We start from the raw sequence: 27,802 nt of genomic DNA, 5'->3' as shown, positions 1-27,802 counted from the left end.
TCTCTCTTTGTATGTCTAGTAATTTTGAATTATATTCTGGCTGTCATCAATCACACATTGTAGAGATTGCTTTCCGTTTTGTTCCTCTGCAGAAAATTGGTTTTTGATAGCAAACAGTACCTTGGCTCATCTCAAACTCCATCTAACTTCTTTTCCTTCAGTTGAAATACCTGTTCAGTTATTTTGTCCTTAATTTAACTCCTTGGAATCTGAGTGCTAGTGGTTTTCAGAGGTCAGTAAGAGATTTGGGCAGAGTATGTATACAGAATTTGTGATTCTTTCTGGTATTTCCCTACTCCCTCCCTTTTCAGCAGCTTTGGTTGTCCTGACATCCATCTTCTCCTTCTTCAAGGCAGTAAAGGTGTCTACCAGCTGTCCTGTAAGGCCTCACCTGGGGCCTGCACTCATGCCTGGAGCCATAAACTGGGAAACTCACCCCTATGCTCTTTCATTCTTCCACGTGTTTACTCCTTTAATTTTCTGCCTGCTTTTGGATTTTCTTCAATGCCCCCGTAAGTGGTTGAATTTCATATTTTTTTCAGATTTTATACTCCTTTTTGGCAGGAGCATCAGTCCATTTGGAACTACTCTCTGAGCAGAAGTTGACCATTTAGGCTCCTATTTTATTTTTTTTTTTAAGATTTTATTTATTTATTTGTCAGGGAGAGAGAGGGAGAGAGAGCGAGCACAGGCAGACAGAATGGCAGGCAGAGGCAGAGGGAGAAGCAGGCTCCCTGCCGAGCAAGGAGCCCGATGTGGGACTCGATCCCAGGATGCTGGGATCATGACCTGAGCTGAAGGCAGCTGCTTAACCAACTGAGCCACCCAGGCGTCCCTAGGCTCCTATTTTAAAGCCCACTATTTTGCCTGAAAATTTGTTTTGGGAAACAATAAAGGGATAACTGCCTGTACCTGTTTATTTCTGTGATTCCTAAAATAAGAGAGCATTAAGTAGCAGACCTACTATGCTCCTGTTATTGTTGCCTGTCTGTTGGACATGAACAGAACAACTCTGTGTAGGTTTATCCCTTCCCCTGAGCCCTGGATCTCGTCCCCTTGGGCTGTCACAGATGCTGTTAGCTTCAGGCTATGATCCACTTCTCCCAGATACTCAGCTTTACTCTGTCTACTGGCTCCCTTCCACTGTCATTTAAAAATGCTCACCACATCCTGGGATACCTGGGTGGCTCAGTTGGTGCCTTCATTGGCTCCCTGTTGCCGGCAGGGTACAGTCCAAACTCTTTAATTTGGCCTGCATTGCCTGCACGCTTTCCCTTGCCTGTTCTGGCCCTTCCAGCCGGCCTCTGCAGCCTCATCTGTTCCTCTTTTCCCCCGTCCTCTGAACATTGCCCTGGAGTTGCTCTGGTATGTGCTGAGCCCTCAGCTGGGAACACTCTCCCCTCCAGCCCCTCCTTTGCCTGTGTAAAAGCTATTAATTACCCTTCTCATCTGAACTGAGATGTCATTTCCTGAGGTGGCTTTTCCGGACCTCCCCTCAAGAGCAGGTCACATCCCCTATTGTGTTCCCAGAGCCCTGTGTACTTGTTCTTTCCTAGCATCCCTCACTTGTAATGATTTTATTTTTTTTTTTTTAAGTATCTGGCTTCTGCTCTAGATTCTGAGTTCTGTAAGGGTAAGTTTCTTGCCTCCTTTCTTCCTTTCTTTGACCTTCTCACCAAGCCTAGTGCCTACTGAGTAGTGGACACCCAAATGTTTTTTGTTTAATGAATATATTAAAGACACGAAAAGCTCCATATGGCAGTAGAATAGACTCTATTACTATAAAATAGAATCTCTCCTGCTTACCACATATGACTGTAATACACCAGTCTTATTTGCTGAAGAGCGATAAACTGATAGTTTGACATGCAGACGGAATCCAGCGGCTGACAGCAGTAGTAAATGGACATGTGCTCGCCCTGGGACAAGTGCCTCTGAGCGAGTTTGAGTCCCACAATGAGAGCACTTCATGGAATGGCAGCAGACTGTGTTGTGCCCGATGAAGATGACCACAAATAATTTTGAAAAGAATAACCCTGTTGAGGCCTTCAGTACAATTTTGTGCATTTTTTTTTAAGATTTTATTTATTTATTTGACAGACAGAGATCACAAGTAGGCAGAGAGGCAGGCAGAGAGAGAGAGGAGGAAGCAGGCTCCCTGCTGAGCAGAGAGCCCGATGTGGGGCTCGATCCCAGGACCCTGGGATCATGACCTGAGCCGAAGGCAGAGGCTTTAACCCACTGAGCCACCCAGGCGCCCCTAATTTTGTGCATTTTTTTAAAAAGTAGGTGTTGGTCTGTGGTAGGGGAGTACCTGCCGAATGGAGACAGATCCTTAGACATGCAGTAAGGAAAGATTTAACCAGGGTTGAGCAGAGGAATCAGCAGTAAATTTCATGAGCTTTGTTTCGGTCGTGTTCTTATAGTGTGCAATTTAGAAACACTTTCCCTTTAGGGAATGACATGGGCTTATTGCCTTAGCCAACATGCTTCTTGTTTGGATTCATTTGTCTGTTACAAGCTTTATTTTCACTTTCTTCATTTGCTGTGTTCTTTGGGAGATTAAGATTTTGGGGAAATGACTGGTTTCATAATTGTAAAATGGAAATTTTGATTAAATTTAAAATGTTGATTTCTGTTTCCTACTATTTCCGTGTTCTGCTAACTTTTTTTGTCTGTCAGACTGTGCATAATTTGCTTTTCCTGTGAGGATGAATGCCAACCACTGACAGGGTTCAGAATTCTGATTGATGCTTGCTTGTGGACTCTTCGCACAGAGGTGATATTTGTTCAGGTTTGGAAAGATGTAGTGACTCTAGGCTATATAAGTCCTGTCTTCATTAAGAAAGTAAGTTCATCCTTCCCAAAGTTGTATGTAATTAGTTACATTTGGTAACCAAATAAAAATGTTCCTCATATACTTAGAAAATAGATTTTGAAATAGCAGGTATGTTATCCTTGAAAGCTGTCATATGCCATTACTTTTGACATGATGATATTCTGAGAGGAACTATTTTTTTAAAGTGGTAAATGATCTGTTAAAATATGTTCACTATGGGGACATTCTTGGATAGTGAGACTAATAGTCTTCAGTAAGTTCAAGAGGTAGTGTTTTCCCTTATGCTAATCACACATCTTTTGCACATGGCAACTGGGCAGAACACATCTAGTCTGTCCGTCCTGGTGCTTGTCCTGGCCTGATGACAGCCTTGTCAGGCTTGGAGCCTGAGGCATGAAGTGTGTGCTGGTCTGTTTGGGGCTGCCATTCCAGGAGGGCGGTCCTAAGGAAGTGATGTTGAAGCTAGACCAGAAGGATGGTGAAGGTATCCAGACTATAGCGGGAATGGAGGAAGAGAACAGGAGGCAGGGGAGCAGCTTGTGCCAATGTTTGGGAAGCTCCAGTTTGAGAAACTGGAGTCTAGAGAGCAAGAGAGGGGTGAAATAGGGCTGTGGCTACAAACTGGGCAGTAGAGGCAGTACCTTCCCAAATTCTCAGAAATGTCTGGTGCTTCCTTGTTGCTCTCCGACTGAAGTCCACAGAAAAGGTAATGAAGGCTCTTGTTGGTCAGCCTTGTCCCTTCAGAGCCCCTTTTCCTGCTGCCCTCTCTGATTTTGTTATGACCTGTTTATTGTTTTGTAACTCAAACGTCCTTACACCTTTGTTCTCATTGTTTCTGGCCAAAATATTGTTCCTGCTCTCTTTTCTGTTAGTAAAGCCCAGCTTAACATCATTATATTGTTGAAGACCTCCCTGCTGCCTTAAATCAAAGTGAATGTCTTCTCACTCTGTGGTTTGATAATACTTTGTCATTCTTATTGTAATTGTCCAATCTTCTTTGTCTCTGGTTGTGTATATGTATGGCTTCCCTGCTCTTGGTAGGAACATAAGGGCAAGACTTTGATTTAGCTTGTACTTCTAGACCAACATAGAAGATCTTTGAATTTTTGTTTAGCAGTCACTGATTTAGAGGCATTCATCTGTGTCAAAAATCATCCCTAGAAATCAGACATTGAATGAAATGTTTTCCCACAATCCTTGTCTGCAGAAGCTCTTCTGTAGACATGGGCTCCACGGGGGATTGTTAGAGTGCCTTATATTGAGAAGGAAAGATGAGCCTGGGGGCGGTGGGGAGAGGAGGAGAGATCACCTTCCTGCTACCTTTGTGATTTCAAAGTTCAGTGTCTGATGTCTTTATTTTGACCCTTCCTGTTTTGTGCAGAGCATCTATTAAGAACATCTTCAACCAGCCGACCCGCTTCTCTGCCAAGAGTACCTGCCATGGAAAGTGCCAAGACCATCTCAGGTGATGACTTTTTATCTGGAATTTCCTTTAGAAAGACTCTTCCAGAAGTTTTAGTAATGGTACCAAATGCTTTCTCTTTAGACTTACTTAACTTTTCTTGACTCTTTAGCTCTTGAATTGATTTTTTTTTTTTAAAGATTTATTTTTATTTTAGAGAGAGAATGCATGAGCAGGGAGTGGAAGGGGGCAAAGAGAGAGAAACTCAAGCAGACAACCCACTGAGCTGGGAGCCTGGCATGGGGCTTGATCTCACAACCCTGAGATCACGACCTGAGCTGAAATCAAGAGGCGGATGCTTAACCGACTAAGCCAAGGGTGTCCCTTGAGTTGATTATTTTCACTCTGAATTTCCCCTGTTGTATCTTCTAGATTCTATAGAAATCACATTTCATGACTGTGATTTTAAAATAAAAGAGGGCAGCTGGGTGGCTCAGTAGGTTAATCATCTGCCTTTGGCTCGGGTCAGGATCCCCGGGTCCTGGGATTGAGCCTTATGTTGGGCTCCCTGCTCGGTGGGGAGCCTGCTTCTCCTTCTCCTCTGCAGCTCTCCCGCTTGTGCTTGCTCTCTCTCCCTCTCTGTTAAATAAATAAATAAATAAAAATCTCTAAAATAAATAAAACAACCCTGAAAACTAGATCATTCCATTTCTTTAACAAGTATTTATGAGAGACCTAGAATGGGTTAGATATTGTGCCAAAATTGTAGCTTGATACAAAGTTAGTATAGTTGTGAAAGATTAGGATATCCTTCCCAAGGTATGTCATAACTATTATTTCAGAGCACACCAAAAATTCTCCGGAAACCAGATTTTTCCAGTCTGATAAAGCCATCCTATAATGATGACTTTGACAGGCTCCCCTTGTCTCCTAGGGGTAACTCCAGTTTATCAGTTGCTCACATTATTTTCCTTTTGTGGCCCTTATTTACCCTTTTAAACTCAACTAGAAATTGGACCAGGAAAGGAGAAATTTCCGTAACTCTGGCTTACAGTTACCCTTCCACTTGTACAGTGATTTAAGTTAGTACAGTTTTCAGATGTCATAGTCGGGTCTTATTAGTGAAAGTCCAGCCAAAATTACCATCCCAAAGCCCAGGTTCCAAAGCCTATTCTTCTCACAGAGTCCTTCCTATTCTTTCTCACTTTCCTCTAATTTATATAAAATGATGAAAGGTGTTCTCAGCCAGTTTTCTAGCACACCACTTAAACTGCTGATTTAAGGCATGCAAAGATCTGACACTGAAAGAAAAAATAAGAATAATTATAAGATTATGTCAGAAATATGTACAAATACATCATTCTAATAAGATCATGTAATAGGAGAAAGCATCTCTTTTCTCTGGATCTTTACAGACATCACTTTACTAATGCAGAGTTAGGTTCTGCTTTGGCTATCCTAAAATCACCAAGAACATTTTAGTCTCTGAAAGGGGGGACCATTTCAGTCATTAGGGAAGAATTACTGATGTACAGCACTGATTGCAGCCAGCTCGGGGCGCCTGCACATCCAGCATCTTCTCATGAGAGAGAGTGTGTATCTGAGGTCAGGAACTTTGCTCTTGTTTCCCTTCTTCCTGCATTCAGCCCAGGGCCACGAGCACCTGTGCCTTGCTAGAAAGTAGCTAGCTCTGTTGTGTTGTTGTGGCTCTGTTACCAAAGGCTGAAGCATGGGCTACTTCTACTTACCAGTTCTCAGAACTTTATGTTGTTCTGACAGGGTGTGCTAGCCTTTTAAAACAGAACTTTCCTTATTGCCCTTATTTCTCAGTAGTTGACATCTTTTGGTTTGTCTTACTGGTTCATGTTTTTAGAAACATGGCCTGATCCAGAATTAAGTGTGGCCCTGTAATGAAGAATCTTTCCTTTCATTCCTTTTAATGGTATCTTGACTAAGTTTAGAAGGGTTTTGTTTATTTTAGTTGAGAGTGAATAGCTGCCAAGTAAGGCTTTAATTAGCCTTTGGTTTTCACTGTATTTGTGATTAAATGAACATTTCTGGAGCGCTCACTGTGGGCTAGGTAGGTTCTGTGTTAATGGGGATGGATAAGACACACTCCTCACTTCAGGGAGTGTGGAGTTCAGTGCATATCTCAATTGCTGTACCTTTTTTACCGTTTTCCTAGTAAAAGAAGTAAATCCATTCAAGTTACCAGTGTGATAAAGAAAATGTTATTTTTTTCCTCCTATATGGTCATTTCTGCTCTTTTTTGAACGTGCTGAAGAAACTATCTCAATTTAAAAGTATTTTGTTTGTTTTTAAGATTTTATTTATTTATTTATTTGTGTGTGTGAGAGAGAGAGAGAGAGAGGGGAAGAGCATGCTCAAGCAGGCAGAGGTGGAGAGAGAAGCAGGCTCCCTGCCAAGCAAGGAGCCCAATGAGGGACTTGATCCCAGGACCCTGAGATCACGACTGGAAGCTGAAGGCAGCGGCTTAACTGACTGAGCCACCCAGGCGTCCCTCAATTTATAAAAGTGTTTTATAAAAGTAAATGTTTTTCTGCATTTATGTAAAATGCATAATGACTGTTTCTCACAATCAGTGTCTCGACGAAGTAGTGAAGAGATGAAACGAGAGATCTCTGCACCTGAGGGAGCTTCACCGGCCTCTCTTATGGCTATGGGAACCACGTCTCCACAGCTTTCTCTGTCCTCCTCTCCCACGGCATCCGTCACCCCCACCACTCGAAGTCGGATAAGGTAGAGAACAGTTAATCCTGGTGCATTTCATGCATACCTTTCCTGGCCTTTGGAGATTGATGATCAGGTTGTGAAATAATGGCAGTCAAGCACTGATTTTTTTTCCTTTGTGTCTCATTAAATGTTTTCTCGTCTCTTCTATGCCCAGAGTTGGGTAGGATGGCATGATAAAAAGCAAGGCAACATAAAAGAGATGGTTCCTTTCCCCTAAAGAAAGCATTGTGGAATCAGAATACTGGGCTTGGGTAGAGGGTTAGGGAAGGCTTCCGAGAGGAGTGGTGTCTGGGTGGGGAGGGCAGGCTGGCATTGTTGGCAAGGTCAGTGATGTGAGTCAATGAACAGAAGGGTGAGTAACTGAAGACTGGGAGAGCTGTGGGAGGTAGTACTGCACAGGCACAGAGGATGGGTACAGAAGGCCAGAGGAAGGTGTGGACCTACTACATCCAGGGGCCATGGAAGAAAAGATTGACAGTAGGGAATGGCTAGGCATGGAACCTCTTTATAGTCCAACTGAGTCACTCAGATATGGTTGTAGCTATAAAGCGGGGTAAGTAAATCAATGTGAGAAGGTGATTCAAGGATTTTTCTCTTGTGGAGAAAAGTTGGGGAACACAACTAAAATAACATTATGATGTTTCTACCACGCCCGGACCAGGATGATAGCAGTGGAAATGGTGAAGGGAGGTTTATACTCTGGAGGCTTTTCAAAGGGAAAGATGGTTGATTCTGACAACAGATTTCTAGAAAAGGAATGAAAAAAGGAGAGTTACCAAAGGGGACTCTAATTATTTTTAGAGGAAACTAAGGACATGATGCTGCATTGATCGCTGATAAACAATACCTGAAAATGGAATAGTATATTTTATTCATTTTTCTCTTATATCAGAAGCCGTTTGGGACTAAGAAATAGGTATCATTTAGAGGGGAAAAAAACAAATGTCAGAAATGAAGCAAACATTGTTTATAGGGATGAGGAAAACTGTTGTTTTGAAGTTTATTGAGAATTGAAGGAGAGATGGGAGTGGGTTTCAGAACTTTAGATTTATGGGGTGCTGGGGTAGCTCAGTTGTAAAGCATCTTTCTTTGGCTCAGGTCCTCCTGGGATTGAGCCCTGCATCAGGCTTCCTGCTCGGCTGGAAGCCTGCTTCTCCCTCTCCCACTCCCCCTGCTTGTGTTCCCTCTCTCGCTGTGTCTGTCTGTCTAATAAATAAATAAAATCTTTTTTTAAAAAAACTTTAGATTTATATTGACTTATAGGTATGAGGATAAAATGGAATGGTTGGCCTCTCAAACTCAAATTATGTACTTGTGTTTAAAGCCCTGCCATTATGGCCCAGCCTCTTAGAATAGTGGTCCTATAAACAGTGTACCATCAGAGCAAGTAGGGTAGCTCTCGCTCTGGCCAGGCTGATGCAGGGAGAGCACTGTCCATGCTTGTCTCCATCCTGGGTAGTAGGCCACCTGCAGTGTGCCTGTGGAAAGGGCACCCACTCTTCTGGCTTCCCTACTCAGAAGCTGTGATTTTCAACAAGTCATCTCCTGGAGATTGTCTTCATCTTACGATGACAAAGTTATGAGAGATGACCCTCCAGCTCTGGGAGGATCTTTTTTTGCAGCTTCCCATTGTAGTCCATAGAATTACTCTTCTTTGATGCTTTTTAAGCTGTTTCTATAAACAAACAGACCTGGTGTGAGCCAGAATAAACTTTTCACAGTGATTATAGTAGTTTTATTTTTAGCATGATGGAGGTTGATTTATTTATTTTTTTGGCTTGCTTTTTTGTGTTCATTCACATAACTTTTATCTTCATTCTCTTTTCCTATGTTCAGTGGTATTTTAACACACTTCTTTGAACTTTTTAAACCAAAGCAGGAGTCTGGTGGGCTGGCACACAAGCATAAAAGTATATTTCTTAAAAAATATATATATATATATATATATTTATATATATATATATATATTTCTTCAAGGTAGCAGTTTTAACTGCTTTTTGAAAATTTTTGTATTTTACTTCTGGTTCTAAGATAAATCAAACTGGTGCGGATTCAGTGCACCTCTCAATTGTAAAAAGCCTCAGTTCTAAGTGTGTACTCTTATATTTCCTAACTTGTTTTGAAGGGTGAATACAGACAGAATCAATGTGTTGAAGAATACTGAGCTGCTTGTAACATAACCTTTAGGACACTTATTGGACTAAGTTTATGGAGTGTGGGGTAGAATCTCTGCTTTCTTAAGTAATCACTAAAAACTAGACCAGGCTTTCAAGGGTATGCCGCTAGTGAAGGAGCAAGTTATTTTAGAGGTACTCTTACTCTAGGTAGTCCTGAAGTAGTTACTAAAAGGAAGGATTTGGCCTAGATACGCAGGGTTGTACCTCCCTTGTGTGATCCAAACATCTTTTTTGATTCATTGTCTTATCTGGAACAGGATGTTTGTTCTGCCTTCAAGGAAATTGGCAGTACCCAGAAGTACCCTACGTATATTTTTAAGAAATGAGTTACAGCCATTGTTGGGTTTTCTTTCTTTCTTTCTCTCTTTTTTTCCTTCCTTTCTTCCTTTCTTTCTTTGAACTTCTGTGGTCTATCTGTGTCTTATAGTAAACTCTGAAGTTCCTTGAGGAGGCAGGGAGCCTGTGTTGTTCACTACTCATTGCCCAGCACTTGCACACTGACTGGCGAAGTGGTGGGTAAGGAGGTATTGAATGAGTGAGTGAATTTACAGAAAAATCCCATTTTTCTATGCAAGATAAAATTCTAATTACCTATTCTAATTACCTATAGTCAAGAAAGAGCAGTAAATACATTTGAGATGTTTTATGGATGTTTGTCGCCATCTGTTGTCTTATCTGCTTCCCCCAGTTGTAAGCACCTTGAAGGCAGGAACCATGCCTTATAATCCTTTGTATTTACAAGAAGGATTTGTTTTTAAAAAAGAGGAAATGATTGAGGACATAAAAGGTAAGAAGCAAAAATGAATAAAATAAAATAAAGCATAAAGATTATGGAAAGGTAAGGTATTAGGTGAAAGGCGGCTGTGGCAGCTTTCAGATGCTGCCAGCATCAAGTTATTATGCCCCCTTCTGAGCGTCCTGGAGTGCATTCCATTAATTGTGAATGCACACTGTACTGAATCTTTTTCAGTTTCCTTGTGGATAATAGAGTTCCTCCCTTCAGACAGCAGAAACCCCTGACAGTGGTGGGTCAGTGAGGGTCCTGTCAAAATTGTAAGTAAAATCATATTAGTGAAAAGATGCATCTTGCCATTAGATGTCTTAGTGTGTGCAGTTATACTACTGAAAAATGCACACTGACATTGTTCTCTTCTTTGTGGGATTTCTGGTTTATAATCAAGCTCAAATAAAAAATTTTTTAACTTTGGGTTCCTTGTTTTCACTTAGGGAAGAAAGGAAGGACCCTCTGTCAGCATTGGCAAGAGAATATGGAGGTTCAAAGAGGAATGCCTTGCTGAAGTGGTGTCAGAAGAAGACAGAAGGTTATCAGGTAATCAATTATATGGTTCCTTTGTCCCACATGAGCAGTGGCCGCACCAGATGCTAGAGTGTCATAGCTCGCTACATATCTCACATTAAGATGGGGGATCCTATGCTGAATTTTAAGAACACATTCAACACACAGTCTGTCCCAAATTTGGCTGAGGGCCACTTGGATGGCATCAGTTCTTACCTTTCCAGAGTAGCTAATCTTTCCAGTACTTTTACTCAGCTATTCTGTAACACTTTCTTACTTAAGTCCTGTTAACTGCTTTTGCTGAGGCCTCATCTGGACTGAGAGTAAAAATATGTTTATTTTACTTTAATATTTTCGTTAATGGTTAAAATGATAAATTTTATATATATTTTATGTAAGTTTATTGCAATAAATTACTTAGCAAAAAAAAGTAAATGATTGGGATATAAGTAGATAGAAAATCATCAAGGACATATTAAGACTTGAACTTGATACTAGACACTCTATGTGTATATATATGTATGTGTGTATATATATATATAAATGTATATATATGTGTATATATATGTGTATACGTATATATATGTGTATACACATATATGTATAACTGGACCTACCCAACCACAGCAGTATCAAAGATTCTTCTCAGGTACACATAGAACATTACAGGATAGGGTATATATTGGATCATAAAATGTCTCAAATTTGAACAAAGATTGAAATTATATTGAGTATCTTCTAACCACAATGGATTGAAATTAGAAATGTGTAACAGAAGGAAAATTCACAACTAAGTGGAAATTAAACAGTTAAAGTAAAAAAAAAAACCAGTGGGCCAAAGGATAAATCACAAGGGAAATTAGAAAATAAAGAGAATGAAAGTGAAACACAACCTACTGAAACTTGTAGGAGGCATTGAGAGCAGTTTATAGCCATAAACACGTATCTTCAAAAAGAAAATCTCAAATCAGTAACCCAACCTTTCACTTTAAGAAAGTAAAAAAGAAGAGTAAACTAAACCAAAGTAGAAGGAAAGAAATAAAAATTAGAGCAGAAAAAACAGTAGAAGAGATTAATGAAACCAAAAGCTGGTTCTTTGAAAAGATCAACAAGTTGACAAACCTTTAGCTAGATGGACCAAGGAAAAAAAAGAGCAGACTTCAAAAGAAGGGACATTCCTAGTGACCTCAAGAAATAAGGAATACTTATTTACTTAGAAAATAATAATAATAATAATACTTAAAAGGGAATACTATGACCAGCTGTACACTGACACATTGGATGACCTAGGTATAAAAGGACAAATTCTTAGATGCACTATGAAAAATGACTCAAGAAGGGGACACCTGGGTGGCTCAGTTGGTTGGGTGTCTGATTCTTAGTTTCAGTTCAGGTCATGATCTCAGGGTCCTGGGATCAAGTTCTGTGTCAGGCTCCATGCCCATTGCAGAGTCTATTTGTCCTTCTCCTTCTCCCTCTGTTCCCCCCGCCAAATAAATAAATAAAATCTTAAAAAAAAAAAAAAGACTCAAGAAGAAAGAAAATCTGAATAGATCTATTCAACAGAAGATATTGACTTAATAAGCAAAACACTTCCAACAAAGAAAAGCCCACGACCAGATGGCTTCATTGGTGATTTCTACCAAATGTTTAGAAGAACTAACACCAGCCTTTCTCAGACTCTTCCAAAAATAAAGGAGAGAATACTTCCTGACTCATTTTGCAAGACTCATCTTGTGAGACCCAAAGACTCATTTTGGGTCTTTGCATGTGTAGTTCATTTTCCCTGTGTGTCCCTGTGTTACCTTGATAACCGAGCCAGAAAAAAATGTCATAAGGAAACTATGAGTCAAGGGGCGCCTGGGTGGCTCAGTGGGTTAAAGCCTCTGCGTTTGGCTCAGGTCATGGTCCCACGGTCCTGGGATCGATCCCCACATCGGGCTCTCTGCTCAGCATGGAGCCTGCTTCCTCCTCTTTCTGCTTGCCTCTCTGCCTACTTTTGATCTCTGTCTGTCAAATAAATAAATAAAATCTTAAAAAAAAAAAAAAACCCTATGAGTCAATATTCCTTATGCAGAAATTCTCAGCAAAATACTGGTAAACAATCCAGAAACAGACAAAAAGGATCATACACCATGACCAAGTAGGATTTATCCCAGAAATACAAGGTTAGTTCAATATATGATAATTAATCAGTATAATACATATCTCAATAGAATAAGGGGAGAAAAAAAAAACAAGATAATCTTGACAATGGGCACAGAGAGAATGTTTGGCAAAAATTAAAAACCCATTTATGATAAGAAAAAAAAAAACAATGAACAAATTAGGAATAGAAGGGAACTTTGTTAGTCTGTTAAAGGGCATCTCTGAAAAACCTGCAGTTAACAGCATACTTAATGGTGAAAGATTTTGGAAGCTTTCCCTCAAGATTGGGAACAAGAAAGGATGTCCACCCTCAACCACTTCTATCAGTATTTTCCTGGAAGTTCTAGCTAGAGCAGTTGGGCAAGAGAAAGAAATAAGTTATTGAAAAGGAATAAGTAAAATTATTTCTGTTTGCAGATGGCATAATTTATATCTAAAAAACCTTTAAGAATTAACAAACTGTTAGAGCTAATAAACTTAAGCTAATTTGCAGGGTACAAGGTTAATATACTAAAATCACTTCCCTTTCTTTCTTTCTTTCTTTCTTTCTTTCTTTCTTTTTTTTTTTTTTAAAGAGAGAGTGTTTTGGGCAGAGAGTGAGTGAGAATCCTAAGCAGGCTCTATGTCCTGCACTGAGTCTAGTACAGACTTGATCTCACAACCCTGAGGTCATGACCTGAGCTAAAATCAACACTTAAGCAGCTGAGCCACCCAAGTGCCCCATTACTTGCATTTTTATATACAAGTAATGAAAACTCTGAAAATGAAGTTAAAATAATACTTCCACTTACAGTAGCATCAAAAAGAATAAAGTACTTAAAAAAAAGAATGAAGTACTTAGAAATAAATTTAACCAAGGGGAGGACACTGAAAACTACAAAATATAGCTGAAAGAGGGCGCCTGGGTGGCTCAGTGGGTTGCGCCTCTGCCTTCGGCTTGGGTAGTGATCTCGGGGTCCTGGGATTGAGCCTCGCATCAGGTTCTGCTCGGCAGGGAGCCTGCTTCCCCCCTCTCTCTGCCTGTTTGTGATCTCTCTCTCTGTCAAAATAATCTTTTAAAAAATAAAAAAATAAAATATAGCTGAAAGAAATGAAAGAAAATCTAAATAAATGGAAAAACATCCCATGTTCATGAATTGGAAGTTTTGATGCATGCTACAACGTGAATGAACTTTGAAAATACTACACTAAGTGAAAGAAGCCAGACAGGAAGCTCCAGCATGAAAGATTTCAATACTCCAGATCTGAAAGTAGGCATAAAACAGATACTCTCAGCATTGATGAATGGCAAGAAGATCAATGCTGCTGGCTACAAGTTTGATCTAAGACTGAAATCTTAAGCATGAATCAATATTGCGTAACCACTTGATTTTTTTTCATTATGGTTTTTTTAATTGAAATATTCACATAAGATACAATTTATCCACCTAAGATATACATTTTAGTGGCTTTTGGTATATTCACATAGTTTTTTAAAACTGACCGTAGTCAACTTTAGAATATTTTCATCAATCTAAAAAAAAATCTTGTAACCATTAACAGTCAGTCCTCACTTGCCCTATAGTTAAGCACTAATTTACTTTCTATCACCATATATTGGCCTATCCTGGACATTTCATATAAATGGAGTCACAAAGTATGGGGGCCTTTGTGACTGACTTCTTTCATTTAGTATGTTTTCAGGGTTCATCCATGTTGTGGCTTGTGTTGTCAGTACTTTATTCCTTTTTATGGCCAAATAACATTCCATTGTTTGGTTATACCATATGTTTTCCATTCATCTGTTGATGGACATTTTGGTTGTTTTGGCTATTATATTTATGCTGCAGTGGATGCTGTGTGTAAGTTTTTGCATGGACATAAGTAATTTTCCTCATCCTCCTGTCCATCTTCTACTCTGCTGCCAAACTGGTTTGAAATTTTGATCTGGAACCTACTTCCTCGTTGCCATGCAGTTACAATCAAGATCGTCAGTATGGAGGACAAGACCCCCTGTGATCAATCCGGCCCTTGCATAGCCTTTTTGACTCTTCATTCCGGTGAACTCCCCAGTCTCATCTTGGTCCCGAATGCCTCCCCATCCTTTCGCTTCATCCTTTCCATCTGGGGAGTGTCTGCTCCTTCAGCTGAGAAAACAGCATCTCTGCAAAATAGCTTGTGCCCCTGCTTCACCCCTACAAGGGTTCATCCTTTACATGTTCCACTCCCCGCTCCCAGAAATGAGGGAGCCAAGTTCTTCCTTGACTTCAGGACAGTGTTCGCTATATTTCAGGGCATATTCTTTGGGTCTTTGCATGTGTAGTTCATTTTCCCTGTGTTCCCAGACTCCACAGGGTGTATCACATGGGTACTAAAAGTTGTCAGTTTGCATGTCTGTCTTCCTTTCTAGACTAGGGAGCTTGTTTTTGCCTCTCCAGCATCTGGCATAAGGCTTAGCACATGACAAAGCTGACTGTCTGAACCTATATATTGAATGTAATGAAATACATTAGAAGTTCATTTTTAGAACTGGGGTTCTCAACCCTGTGCATCAAAAACTGTGAAGATTGTGGGGGAAAGGCAGATTCCTGAGAACCACACCTAAAGATCTGTGATTCTGGAGGTATAAAGTGAGATCCTGGGGTCTTCATTTGTGCAAGTACTGCAGGTGATACTTAGATCACACTGAGACTCACACATAGAGTAGTAATCAAGGCCATGGACTTGAGTGTCTGCTCTGCCCCTGTTGTATGACCTTATGCAGATTACTCAGCTTTTCTGAGCCTCACTTTTCTCTTCCATAAAATAGAGGAGTAACTGAGGCGGTCATGCACATTCACTAGCATGTCTTATGTGTTTAATAGATTTTTAAATTACTATTTTCATTGATGCATTGGGTGCTGTCTGGTAAAATAAACTACATTTTCTTAGACTGCTCTGTCAGTTGAGGCACTTATTTATAACCTTGGTTATAACCTTTGTAACCCTTGGTTATAGAACTTTGCCATGTATCAAGTTGATTAAAAAGTTAAATGAGTTGATGGAGATCTTTCAAGCATTAAATCAGTGGTTTACCAATTGTCTCTTGGTTCCTCCCCACCTAAATTCTCTGCCTCTGTGATTTTAAGGGATATTGTGTTGGTTTAAAAAAAAAAAAAAGCAATTCTAGGGGAAGCAAGGGGGGGAAGAGAGGCTAATCCAGGGATGCTTTGAGGAAAGCCACGGGATTGGGAGCAGTGGGGGGGACCTCGAAGTCCTGCAGTTTTCCAAACTCCATGTGCTGCTTGGGCGTTTGCAGTGTGGGGAAACGGTCATGACCTGTGGGCATCTGTCCGTGCTTGTACCCATGAGGAAACCCTTAAGGTTTAGATGAATGTGGGATTTGTTGCAGCTGGTTCCAGATGGTTCCCCCATTATGACTTTTAGAATTGGGCATACCAAAGATTTCTTCTTATCTTTGTGCTGTGTTGAGTAGACATTACACAGACACCCCACCCATATTACTGCTCTTGTAAAGACACATTTGTTAAGAGGGACTCCCAACTGTTTAAAAAAAAATCAATTCAAAAACTTAAGAACTTTAATTAATAATTTTTAAGTTTTTTCCATTTAGCAGGTACTTACAGTATAGGAGGAAATATGCAAAATGGAATAGTCAACATACAAAAAGAAAAGACCTTCCTGGACACTAGACAGTGTTATGCTACAAACCCAGTTTCCCCTTTCTTTACTTCCTATGGACACTTCTGTAATGATATAGATCTATAGCTTTTTTGTTTGTCTTGCTTTTCTTTCCTGCAAGGCAGATCTCTATTCTTGCTGTTTAAAAGTAGATAGGATGCTGATTCTTTTATTTCCAAGTCTGTGAGTTAAAATTGGGCAGTCTGAAATGTGTAATCTTTTTGTAAATGGAAAGGTATATCTGATCGAGCTCTTAATTGGTCAAGAGCCATATAAGAGGTGACAGAACCCTTTCCTTATCTAGCTGTAAATATGGATGAGCATACCCATCCTTTGGAGCCAGCAGCTTGGGACCAGTTTTTTTTTTTGGTCTCTGACTGCTCACAGTCCACAGGAAAGGGCAGGTTGTGACACTTGACCAGCTCACTAGAGCAGGAGCTGTTACGTGACACTCAGCACATAAGGCTCTCTCAGGCCCTAAATCAGCATTAATGCTTGGACCATGCATGCTTTCTGTCGTAGGAGCTGTCTCATCAGCGGAGATAGATTCCCTAATACCATATCATCTTCCTTTAACTCTCTTAAGAGTCATCCTAAAATAATTGTGCTAATCACTATAACTTCATTAACCATCCATTATGAAACAAGCCCTTGTGAGTTTGCCTTTTATCTAACAAGTACATTTTCTCTTGTGTCCTGCCACTCACTGTTTACTGAAGTTGTAGAATACTAGAATTATTACTGTTGAAAGGACCTTGGCATTCTGATTTACTGTCAGGTTTACAAATGTAGCACTGAAAAGCCCCATAGGATAAATGATGGCCTCAAGGCTGTCTCATGAGACCATGGCGTCACAGAAACAACCTTCAGCACTATTGCTTTAAGGATTAAATCTTCCTTGTTTTTTAAATTAGTGCCTCAGTTTGTACCCTTTATGTTTTTTTTTTCTACAGTTATGCTTATAAATTTAATTTAAATATGCAATTATAACATTAATAATTCTGAAGTGCTTACAGGGAAAAGTGCTGATCCTTTGTGTATTTCATAACCTCTGTAATTTCTGCTTCCTGGAGGCATCTACTTTCAGTTCTTCTAGCTGTTTGTTTAGGGGTTGACAGTATCAGATTGATAAGGTAACCAAGAAAATAATTTATACTTTCAGTATATTTTCTTCAATTCTAAAATTTGTATTTAGCAGCTTCTGGTGTGTCATTGTTTTCTTGTTCTGAAAAAACCTGGGGCGCCTGGGTGGCTCAGTGGGTTAAAGCCTCTGACTTCGGCTCAGGTTATGATCCCTGGGTTCTGGGATCGAGTCCCGCATCGGGCTCTCTGCTCCGTGGGGAGCCTGCTTCCTCCTCTCTCTCTGCCTGCCTCTCAGCCTACTTGCCATCTCTGTCAAATAAATAAATAAAATCTTTAAAAAATAAATAAAAGAGCGTTACTTTGGATAAAAAATCTTTGTTTTCTGATAAAATGCCAGACCTAGAATTGGATTAGTTAATCCAAAGGATAATGAAATCACTTAATCTAGTACAAAATAGTTTTAGTAAATGAAGAAAAGCTTTTAGAAGAACTGCCTGAGGTAATTTAATCTCAAATAAACATTAAGAATGCACAGTTTTATTGAGGGATTTGCTCATTAATGCTCGGGATAGAGAAGAAAAGATTTTTCTTACATGTCTTAGTGGAGATCATTGGAGGCAGAAGAACTGACAGACTTGAATGATTTGGAAGTAATGTTTTATGTGCTGTGCTTTATTTGCTTTCTAGCAATTTTTCCTGATACAAAAATTAACTTGTCAGATACATACTAAGGTGGACACAAGATAGGGCTCTGGGTGTTAAAGCAGAATCAGGAAATGAAAAAACAGTTTCTCTTCTTAGGAAGATTATGGACTAGTCAGTAAGAATATATTAGTAATTAAAACTAAATAATGAACTTCTGTTTAGGTAGAATATCAGACCAGACTCTACTGAAAATTACGATTTTGTTTAAGATAGTAGTGCATGGGGGAGCCTGGGTGGCTCAGTGAGTTAAGCTTCTGTCTTCGACGCAGGTCATGATCCCAGGGTCCTGGGATCAAGTCCCACATCAGGCTCCTTACTCAGCAGGGAGCCTGCTTCTCCTTCTGCCTCTGCCTGCCACTCTACCTGCCTGTACTCTCTCTTTCTGTCTCTCTCTCTCTCTCTGACAAATAAATAAGTAAAATCTTAAAAAAAGAAAAGAAAAAACACATGGACTTGAGCCCCATATTTACCCCTGCCTTTTTAAACCCTTGGAGTATTAACCGACTTGTGGCATGGGGCAGAGACCAAACAGAAAGCAGTGGTCCAGAGCTTGTTTCAGAATCTCTGAGTGGGGATGCTAAAATTAGAATTTAGAGCTACTAAATCAATATTTGAGGGTCCTAAATCCCAGGGGAAAGACAATGCCAGAGTAGCAGATTCAACATTTGATTTAGCTTTTGCCCTCACGATTGTTTGTCATGTCCTAAGTAAGGTGTATGGAGGCTGACTTAGATTGAGCAGAAGCTGCTGCCCAGAGGATAACCACCTTAGCCCCAGTTTATTGAAAAATCCCCTTTCCCCATTGAATGGTGTTGGCACCCTTGTCAATTCATTTGACTATATACAATGTTTATTTACTTATTTCCTTGACCTTTTAAAACCTTATGGTTTATCTCTGGTCTCTTAACTCTATTCCGTTGGTATATAAGTCTGCCTCTGCCAGTACTGCACTATTTTCATCGCTGGAGCTATGCAGTAAGTTTTGAAATCAGGAACTTCTAGTCTTCTAGCTTTGTTCTTATCTTTTCAAGATTATTTTGACTCTTCAAGGTCCCTCAAGATTCCATGTGGATTTTAGGAGGGTTTTGCTATTTCTGTAAAAAAAAAAATTGTCATTGGGACATTGATAGGAATTGCATTGAATCTATAGATTTCTTTGGGTAATAGTAAATCGTAATAGTATTAATTCTTCCAAGCCATGAATATGGGATGTCTTTACCTTCTTTCAGCAGTGTTTTGTAGGTTTTATTATACAAATCATTCACCTCCTGGATTAGGTTGTTCCTAATTTTTTTATTCTTTCTGATGCTCTTATAAATGGAATTATTTTGTGATTTCCTTTTTAGATTGTTCATTGTTAGTGTATAGAAGTGCAGCTGATTTTTATATGTAGACATTGATCCTGCTCCTTTGCTGAATTCATTAGCTCTGACAGTTTTTTTGTGTGGAATGTTTAGAGTTTTCTACTTAGAAGATCATATCATCTGCAGACAGAGATGGTTTTACTTCTTCTCTTCTTGCCTTTTATTTCTCTTTCTTCACTAATTGCCCTGGCTAGAACTTCCAGAACTGTGTGTTGGGTAGACATGGCCAAAGTGGACATCCTTGGCTTATTTTTCCTCAGCTTAGAAAAGAGCTTTCAGTTTTTCACCGTTGAGTGTAATATTTGCTGTGGGTTTTTCATGCATAGCTTTTTATAGTGTGGAGGTAGTTTCCTTCTATTCCTATTTTTCAAGTATTTTTATCATGAAAGGTTGTCGAATTTTGTCAGATGCTTTCTGTGTATCAACTGAGATGATCAGGTGGGTTTTTTCTCCCTCATTCTATTAATGTGGTTAGTATATCACATAAATCAATTTTTTTGTGTGTTGTGAACCATCCTTGCATTCCAGGAATAAGCCCTACTTGGTCTTGGTGTAAAATCCTTTTAATGTACTGTCGAATTTGGTTTGCTTGTATTTTGTGGAGGATTTTGGCATTAGTGTTCATAAGAGATACTGGTCCAGAGCATTGTTCTCTTGTAGTGTCTTTGTCTGGCTTTGTTATCAGGGTAATGGTGGTCTCATAGAATGAGATAGAAATCATTCCCTCCTCTTCAATTTTAGTAGAAGTTTGAGAAGCACTGGGGTTAGCTCTTTAAATATTTGGTAGAATTCATCAGTGAAGGCATCAGGTCAAGGGCTTTTCTTTACTGGAAATTTTTTCTGGTTCCTGATTCAGTTATTTTAGTTAAACATCTGTTCAGATTTTCTGTTCTTTGTAATACAGTCTTGATAGGTTTTGTGCTTCTAGGAGTTCTCCCATTTCATCTAGTAGTCCAGTTTTTGGTAGACAGTTGTTTATAGTACTCTGTTATCGTACTTTTCCTTTCCATAGACTTGGTAATAATATTCTCACTCAGTTTCATTTCTGATTTTAATAATTTGAGGCCTCTTCTCTCTTTTTTTCTGTCAGTCTAGCTAAAGGTTTGACAATTTTGCTGACTTCTTAATGAATCAGCTTTTGATTTCTTTTATTTTTTCAATTGTTTATCTATTTTCTTTTGTTTACCTCTGCTCTGTTCTTTATTTACTTTCTTCTGCTAGCTTTGGATTTCGTTTGTTCTGATTTTTCTAGTTCCTTAAGTTTTAAAGTTAGTTTGTTGATTTGAGATCTTTCTTGTTTTTTTTCTTAAAGATCTTATTTGACAGAGATCACAAGTAGGCAGAGAGGCAGGCAAAGAGAGAGGAAGGGAAGCAGGCTCCTTGCTGAGCAGAGAGCCCGATGCGGGGCTAAATCCCAGGACCCTGGGATCGAGACCTGAGCCGAAGACAGAGGCTTTAACCCACTGAGGCACCCAGGCACCCGGAGATCTTTCTTATTTTTTAATGTGTAAGAGTTTATTGCTGTTAGCTTCCCCGAAACTGCTTTCTCTGTGTCCCATAAGTTTTGATATTTTGGGTTTTACTTTTCCTTTTTCTCTTATTATTTTCTACCATCCCTGGTAGTCTGGCGGTTAGGATTCGATGCTCTCTCTCTTACTGTTTTCTAATTTCCCTTGTGAATTCTTCTTTGATCCATTATTTGCTTAAGATAATTTATTTTGAGTGGTAAACCAACCTTGTATTCTTGGGACAAATTCTTCTTAGTTATGACGTATTATTCCTTTTTAGCCAGTCAAATTCAACTTGCTAAAATTTTGTTTAGATTTTTGCATCTATGTCTATGAGGAATATTGGTCTGCAGTTTGTAAATAATGTCTTTACCAAGATTTGGTATTAGTAATGTTGACCGTAGAATAAGTTGGTAAGAATTCTTTCTTCTTCAGTTTTCTGGAAAAGTTCATTTACAGTTGGTATTACTTCCTTCTTAAATATTTGGTAGAATTCCCTAGTGAAGTCATCTTGTCTGGTTGTCTTTGTTAGGAACATTTTTAAATACAAAATATAGAAATACAGTTTCTTTAGTAGAGACAAAGAGCTATTCAGATTATGTTTCTTCTTGAGTGAGGTAGTTGTATCTTTCAAGGAATCTGTTCATTTCATCTGAGTTGTAGAATTTTGGGGATAATGTTGATGATATTCCCATCTCCTAGGTATCTGTAGATACTGACGGGTTGTCTCTGCTTTCATTCCTGATAATGCAACTTTTGTATTCTCTCTTTCTTCCTTATTAATCTAGCTGGAGGTTTATAAAATCTATCTTCTTGGTGAACCAGTTCTTTATTTATTTTCTTTATTATTTCTATTTTTCTATTTCATTGCTTTTTGCTCTGGTCTTTATTACTTCCTTTTTCTGCTTACTAATTGGGTTTTATTTGCTCTTTTTCTTTAGTTCCTTGAGGTAAAGTTGTCATCATTTGAAGCTCTTCTTCTTTTCTGGTGTAGACACTTCTTGCTAGAAATTTTTCCCCTAAGTTCTCAAATACAAAAAGTACATTGCACAAATTTTTCATTTTCATTCAGTTCAAAATACTTTTCTGTTTTGATTTCTTCTTTGATCCGTGGATTATTTAGAAGGATTTCATTTCGTTTCCAAACACTTGAGGATTTTTTAGAGATCTTTCTGTTAATGATTTCTAACTAAATTTGATGATGGTCAGAAAATGTAACTTTCTATGACTCAGATCCTTTTAAATTTATTGAGACTCATTTTGTGGCACAGAATATGGTCTCTTGCTTAAGAAAATGCTAGTCTGGGGCACCTGGATGGCTCGGTGGCTTAAGCCTCTGCCTTTGGCTCAGGTCATGATCTCAGGGTCCTGGGATGGAGCCCCACATCGGGCTCTCTGCTCAACAGGGAGCCTGCTTCCCCCTCTCTCTGCCTGCCTCTCTACTTGTTATCTCTCTCTCTCTCTCTCTCTCTGTCAAATAAATAAATAAAATCTTCAAAAAAAAAAAAAGAAAAAAATGCTAGTCTGATGTTGCTGGAGAAAGTTTCTATAAATATTAATTAGATACCATTCATTGACTATTTATCCTATTTTCTGTATCTCTATTTTATAGCTGCCTATTCTATCCATTTTTTTTTTTAATGATTTTGTTTATTTGAAAGAGCAGAAGCCTAGGGGAGAGGCAGAAGGAGAAGCAGACTCCCCGCCAAGCAGGCCCAATGTGGGCCTTGATCCCAAGACCCTGGGATCATGACCTGAGCCAAAGGTAGACGCTTAGGCGGCTGAGGTGCCCTATTATATCCATTTTTGAGCAAAGAATATTGCAGTCTTTTGATTATAGTTGTAGATCTCTCTACTTCTCCTTGTAGTTTTAACAGTGTATTCTATAACTGTTACTAGTACATAAAAATGAAGGGTTATGTCCTCTTGAGAAATTTACCTCTGCCATTATGAAATGACCTTCTTTACCTGTGAGAATATTCTGTGCTATGAAATCCTTATTTTATATGAATATAGCCACTCTGTCTTTCTTTGGATTACATTTAGTGTGGTATACATATCTCTAGTGTGCGTACTTTTTGCGGGTAGCAAGCATATAGTTGAGTATTACCATATTTTTTAAAGTTATTCTTCTAATAATTATTCTAGGGATTGATTATAATACACATATTACCCCAGTTGATTTAAGGTTTTTCTGACTTAATATGGTAAAATATAGCAACTGCTGCTCTAATGTAGGTCCTTTTCTTCCCTCTTCCTTTGTGCTGCTTTTGTCATATGTGTTATATTTATTTGTGTTATAAACCCAGTAGTACAGTACTATAATTATTGCTTTATTCGTTGTTATGGGTTTTTTAAAAAAATAGAAGAGGAAAACAGATGAGAGCAATTTTAGGCATGAAGGCTACTACAGGCTCCCACTGTTCTTACCTGAAATTATTTGCCTTTGATTCATTTCCAGAGCCCTGAAATTATTATTTTTTATAATTTTGTCCAGTTTTATGTGTTTTTTTTTGTTTGTTTTTTTTTTTAGAAAAAGGAATTGTTGACCTCTGCTCCACCACAGCTGGAAATTTCCTCACATGCTTCCTTTTTGGATTTCTTTTCCCCCCGACCCTCTTTCACTAAGCAACAACAACAAAGGAGCACTTAACCTTTCTTCTCCCAGAATTGTGTGTCCCCGTGGACTGAAGAGTCAGTAGAGTAAGAACTAATGGACAGATAAAAATAGCTCAGTCCCCCACAGCTTCCTTTGAAATATTAGGCTGTCTGTAGACAAGCAGGAGAAAAGGAAGTTCTCTTAATAAATTTATGAAGTATTCATATGATACTTGCTAGTGCCTACCCGGGTAGCCCAGGCACCTGGTGTTTGCCACATTCTCTTGGGCCACTGTGCATTTCCAGCATTCCAGAACTTGTGGGGTGAGTGAATTCTCTGTATAAAGTAGCTTTGTTTATCCAAAAAGTTCAGGTTTCTTATGATTCCTCTTGCTCACTGCATGCTGAGACAGGGAATAGAGAAGTGTCCCTGTACATGTGACCCCTGGCCCTTGGTCTGTCCAATCCAAGTGGTATTTCCATTGATACTCCCCTTCCTTTTCAGAGAAGTCTTCAGTCTCTCATGCCAAAAACATTATGGAGTGCCTCTTCCCCCAGTCCTTCCTTCCCTGTCTTCCCTTTCCACTTTCCTAGCATCCTCTCTTCGTGATTTCAGTTAGGACTAAGGCAGGGGTGGGTGGAATGGGAGAGGTCAGGAAAGCTGGGAGTTCTGCCAGTAGATAGAGTGCAGTTAAAATAATACATTTGGAATTCCTGATAGTCAATGCACAGCTTAGATGGTTTCATTTCCTCTTCTATAACTGGAATCTTAGGTCACAGGAATGACTTCCCAGATTTAAAAAATAAAAAAGGTGCAGGCAGTAGATAAGGGTTTTGATCTGAATTGAATCTAGGTTGAAAGTCTAATTTTTTTAAAATTTTACATTGTCAGTTTGGTTGGAAACTTAAGTTTCCATACAGAAAGATCTTATTGTTTGTAAATATCACTGTGTTCCAAGGGTTAAAAATACTTGAACAAAGGGAAAGGGAATGGCAAGTTTGTAGTCCCACCCAGTCTTTATGTGGATTTCCATATATTCACCTGCTCTCTCCATGTGGTCACTCATGGTGCCACAGCCTGGTCATTCTGTGCCCCCTTGTCCAGGAAGCTGGCGGTGGCCCGGCATGAAGTTCACATGTCTACGGAGCACTCTTGTCTCACGGCTCCTCACGGGCCTGTGCTCTCCACTGCACACAGTGGAGGTTAGGCAGATGGCCTTATGGTCACAGTGGAGTGAAAGAGCGGTTTCCTGTTTTCAGGGGATTCCTTTCAATGCCAAACATAGCAGCTGGGAAACAAAGTTTTCCCAGAATCACAGTGTACTTCTTGGGTTCTGTTTAAACATAATTTGACAGTCACCATTAACATCTATTTCCAGAAATGTCAAGGCTATAATTTTTTAAAAATAATTGCTTAATAGCATTACAATATATCGGTTTGATCTGTGTTCTCGTGTGCGGTAGGTGACACTACCCAATCAACATTTCCCCCAGCTGACTCCAGTTCTTAAGTGCTGATGTTTACATTTCTGATTGCGAGCAGCTTTCAGAGCTGCATTCAGGGCCCGTGAATGTGGAAAGATTCAGGAATGATGGGCTGCACATAAGCGATAGCAGTCTCACATGTACCTGTCATGTCTTCATCGACAGAATGGGCCTGTGGAAATGTGAGAAGTGAAAGGGACCTGAGGAGTCTGAACAGAGCCAGAGAAGCCTGTCATTCTCCTTAACTCAGGGTTCTGTTCCTCTTCCCCTGGTTCTTTTCCCCCATTTAACTCCCACCCACCTGCTGAATGTGGGAACATGGTGTGAATTGGTTAGCTATAAGGTAATTGTTACAGGAGTTTGTTTGCTCGGATAAAATTTGAGGTACTTAATTTGAATTAGCACCCACAATTCCATTTTCAGAAGTTGGAGAATATCAGACTTGAGATGACCCCTAGGAATCCTGTAGGCGGAGTTTCACTTCTCAGGTGACAGAACTTCAAATCAGAGAAGTGGCAGGCTTGCCCGAGATCATACACCTGGGCCTCCAGACACCCAGCAGGGCTCTTGCCACCAACCATCCTGCCTCCCCAGCAGGGTCCCAGGCTCTTCACTAAGTTTCCAGTAAATGGGAATTTTTATTATGAGTAATACTGAGAAATAGAGGAGAAACCAGATAAGTAACAGTTTCAGGAGCTGTTTCATTATTTTGCTAAAAGCCGAATCATTAGATTATTTGGGTCAAATAATCTTTATATATCAGATAGCACGCACAGTCCTTTACTGCCTTACATCATGAGAAAAGTGTGTGTGTGTGTGTGTGTGTGTGTGTGTGTGTGTGTGTGTGTGTGTCTGTGATTCACTTTGGATGCAATGCCAGCATAACAATATGAAGTCTATATAGGAGCTGAAATTTGACAGGTTAATTTTATTATATACATGATGCTCTGGCTTTTCACAAATAAGTTTAGCCTGAGGTCATTCAGGAAATTTAGGATGACCTCTCTGTAGAAGCAGGTAATTTGTAAAGATGCTCTATTGCTGCCTCATGATATATAATTATGGAAAGGGTAATTAACCATTAGGTACTGGAGGGAGGAGGAAAGACAAACTAGCTTCCTTTCCAAATGGGCTCTTTAGATTAGGAGAAAGAGGCTGGTCTGGTTACCTACTGCTGCATAACAAACACCACCCCAAAAGTTAATGGCTTAAAATAATGATGACGTTTATTTAGCTCATAAATCTACAATTTGGGTGGAGCTTAGTGGGGACAGCTCATCTCTACTCCATTCGGCTTCATCTGAAGCTCCTGCCCTCACCATGTCTGGTGGCTGATGGTAGCTGAGATTTTCACTGGGCTGGGACTGGAAGCCTACGTGCAGCTGCTCCATGTGGCCTGGGCTTTCTCACACCGTGCTGGCTGTGTTCCAGGGGAAATGTCTCACGAGAGATATGGGCAGTAGCCCCTCATTTTTTAGGACCTAGTTTTGGGGGTCATGTGGCATCTCTTTTGCCACATTCTGTTAGTCAAGGCAGTCGCAAAAGCCTGTGCAGTTGCAAGGGGAAGGAAGCTAGATTCCATCTCCTGATGGGACGCAACAAGGTTCTGGAGACGATATAGGGCCAGAGATATTGCTGTGGCCTTTTTCGAAAAATCCAGTCTGCCACAGAGACTTTTCTTTTATTTAAGTAGAACAGCCAGTAATGTGAAACTAACCTGGCAGAACCTTATAATGATATTTTTTAAAAATACTGCCTCACCGGTGAGAGGGAACCTGGGTAGAGTAGGGGCCATCTGGTGAAAAAGTCTACCTTATGAAAGCTAGATGCATTTGCCTGTATGGTTCTGCATAGCAAGAACCACACTGCACCCTGAGATCTCAGGGTCATGACTGTCTGCCTTCTCTGAACCCACCCAGGTGTGGGTTCCATCAGAGTCTCTTGGACTGTGTCTGGTTCACCACGGTCTAACTGGAAACTACATTCAGTTACAGCACTCTGACACACTTAGAAGAAGGACAAAGCTTAAAAACAAAGATACCTAGGTGACACCCAGATGTGTTTGTGGCCCTGGGATCCCTTGTTTGAAAAAAACAGATGCTTTGAGGAAGAATTGACATATAATAAACCATATCTTTAAAGTTTACAATTTGATGACTTTTGACATACATATGCCTGTGAAGCATCCCCACACATGGTGAGTATATGGACGTCTGCAGAAGATTCCTTAAGCCTCTCTGTATCCTCTTTGTCCTGCCTTTTCCCACACCCGCCCCCAGGCAACCATGGTCTGCTGTCACTGCGTAGTGTTTGCATTTTTTATAATTCTGTATAAATGGGATCATAGCGTGTATAATTTGGGGAGGGTTCTGGCTTCTGTCACTTAGCACAATGATCGTGAGATTTATTCATATTGTGTATATCAAGAATTCATTTCCTTTTTTTTTTTTTTCCCCCTGAAGAACAAGTCCGTTTTATGGATACATCACCATTTGTTTATCCATTCAGCTGTTGCTAGACATTGGGTTGTTTCCAGTTGTTGCTTCTAAGTAAAGCTCCTGTGAACATTCATGTGCGGGTGGTTGCAAAGACATCTGAAAAGTGGATTGGCTGGCTCATGTGGTAGGTATAGGTGTTACTTTTTAAGAAGCTGCCAGACTGTCTTCCAGAGTGGCTGCACCAGCAGTGCGGGAGCATTCCAGTTCCTTTACATCCTCATGGGGACTTCGTGTGCTTGGCCTCCAGCCGTTCTAATAATTATATGGCGCTCTCTCAGCACGGT

The 27,802-nt window shown here is 39.8% G+C and overlaps 1 protein-coding gene across 1 annotated transcript in view; it reads left to right on the top strand.

Moving 5' to 3' along the window:
• SPECC1L (sperm antigen with calponin homology and coiled-coil domains 1 like) overlaps window positions 1–27,802 on the top strand; it is a 109,603-nt gene that overhangs the window by 66,742 nt on the left and 15,059 nt on the right. Inside the window, exons 11-13 of the mRNA XM_032876039.1 lie at window positions 4,221–4,304; window positions 6,845–7,001; window positions 10,400–10,502. Of these exons, the coding sequence (XP_032731930.1) occupies window positions 4,221–4,304; window positions 6,845–7,001; window positions 10,400–10,502 (344 nt within the window). The remainder of the gene's footprint in view (window positions 1–4,220; window positions 4,305–6,844; window positions 7,002–10,399; window positions 10,503–27,802) is intronic.

Source organism: Lontra canadensis, unplaced genomic scaffold, assembly GCF_010015895.1.
Source record: "Lontra canadensis isolate GAN:19392208 unplaced genomic scaffold, GSC_riverotter_1.0 scaffold57, whole genome shotgun sequence".
In the NCBI taxonomy this organism is placed as follows: domain Eukaryota; kingdom Metazoa; phylum Chordata; class Mammalia; order Carnivora; family Mustelidae; genus Lontra; species Lontra canadensis.
The sequence above is the reverse complement of the archived record's forward strand: the minus strand, read 5'-3'. Positions and strand labels throughout refer to the sequence as shown.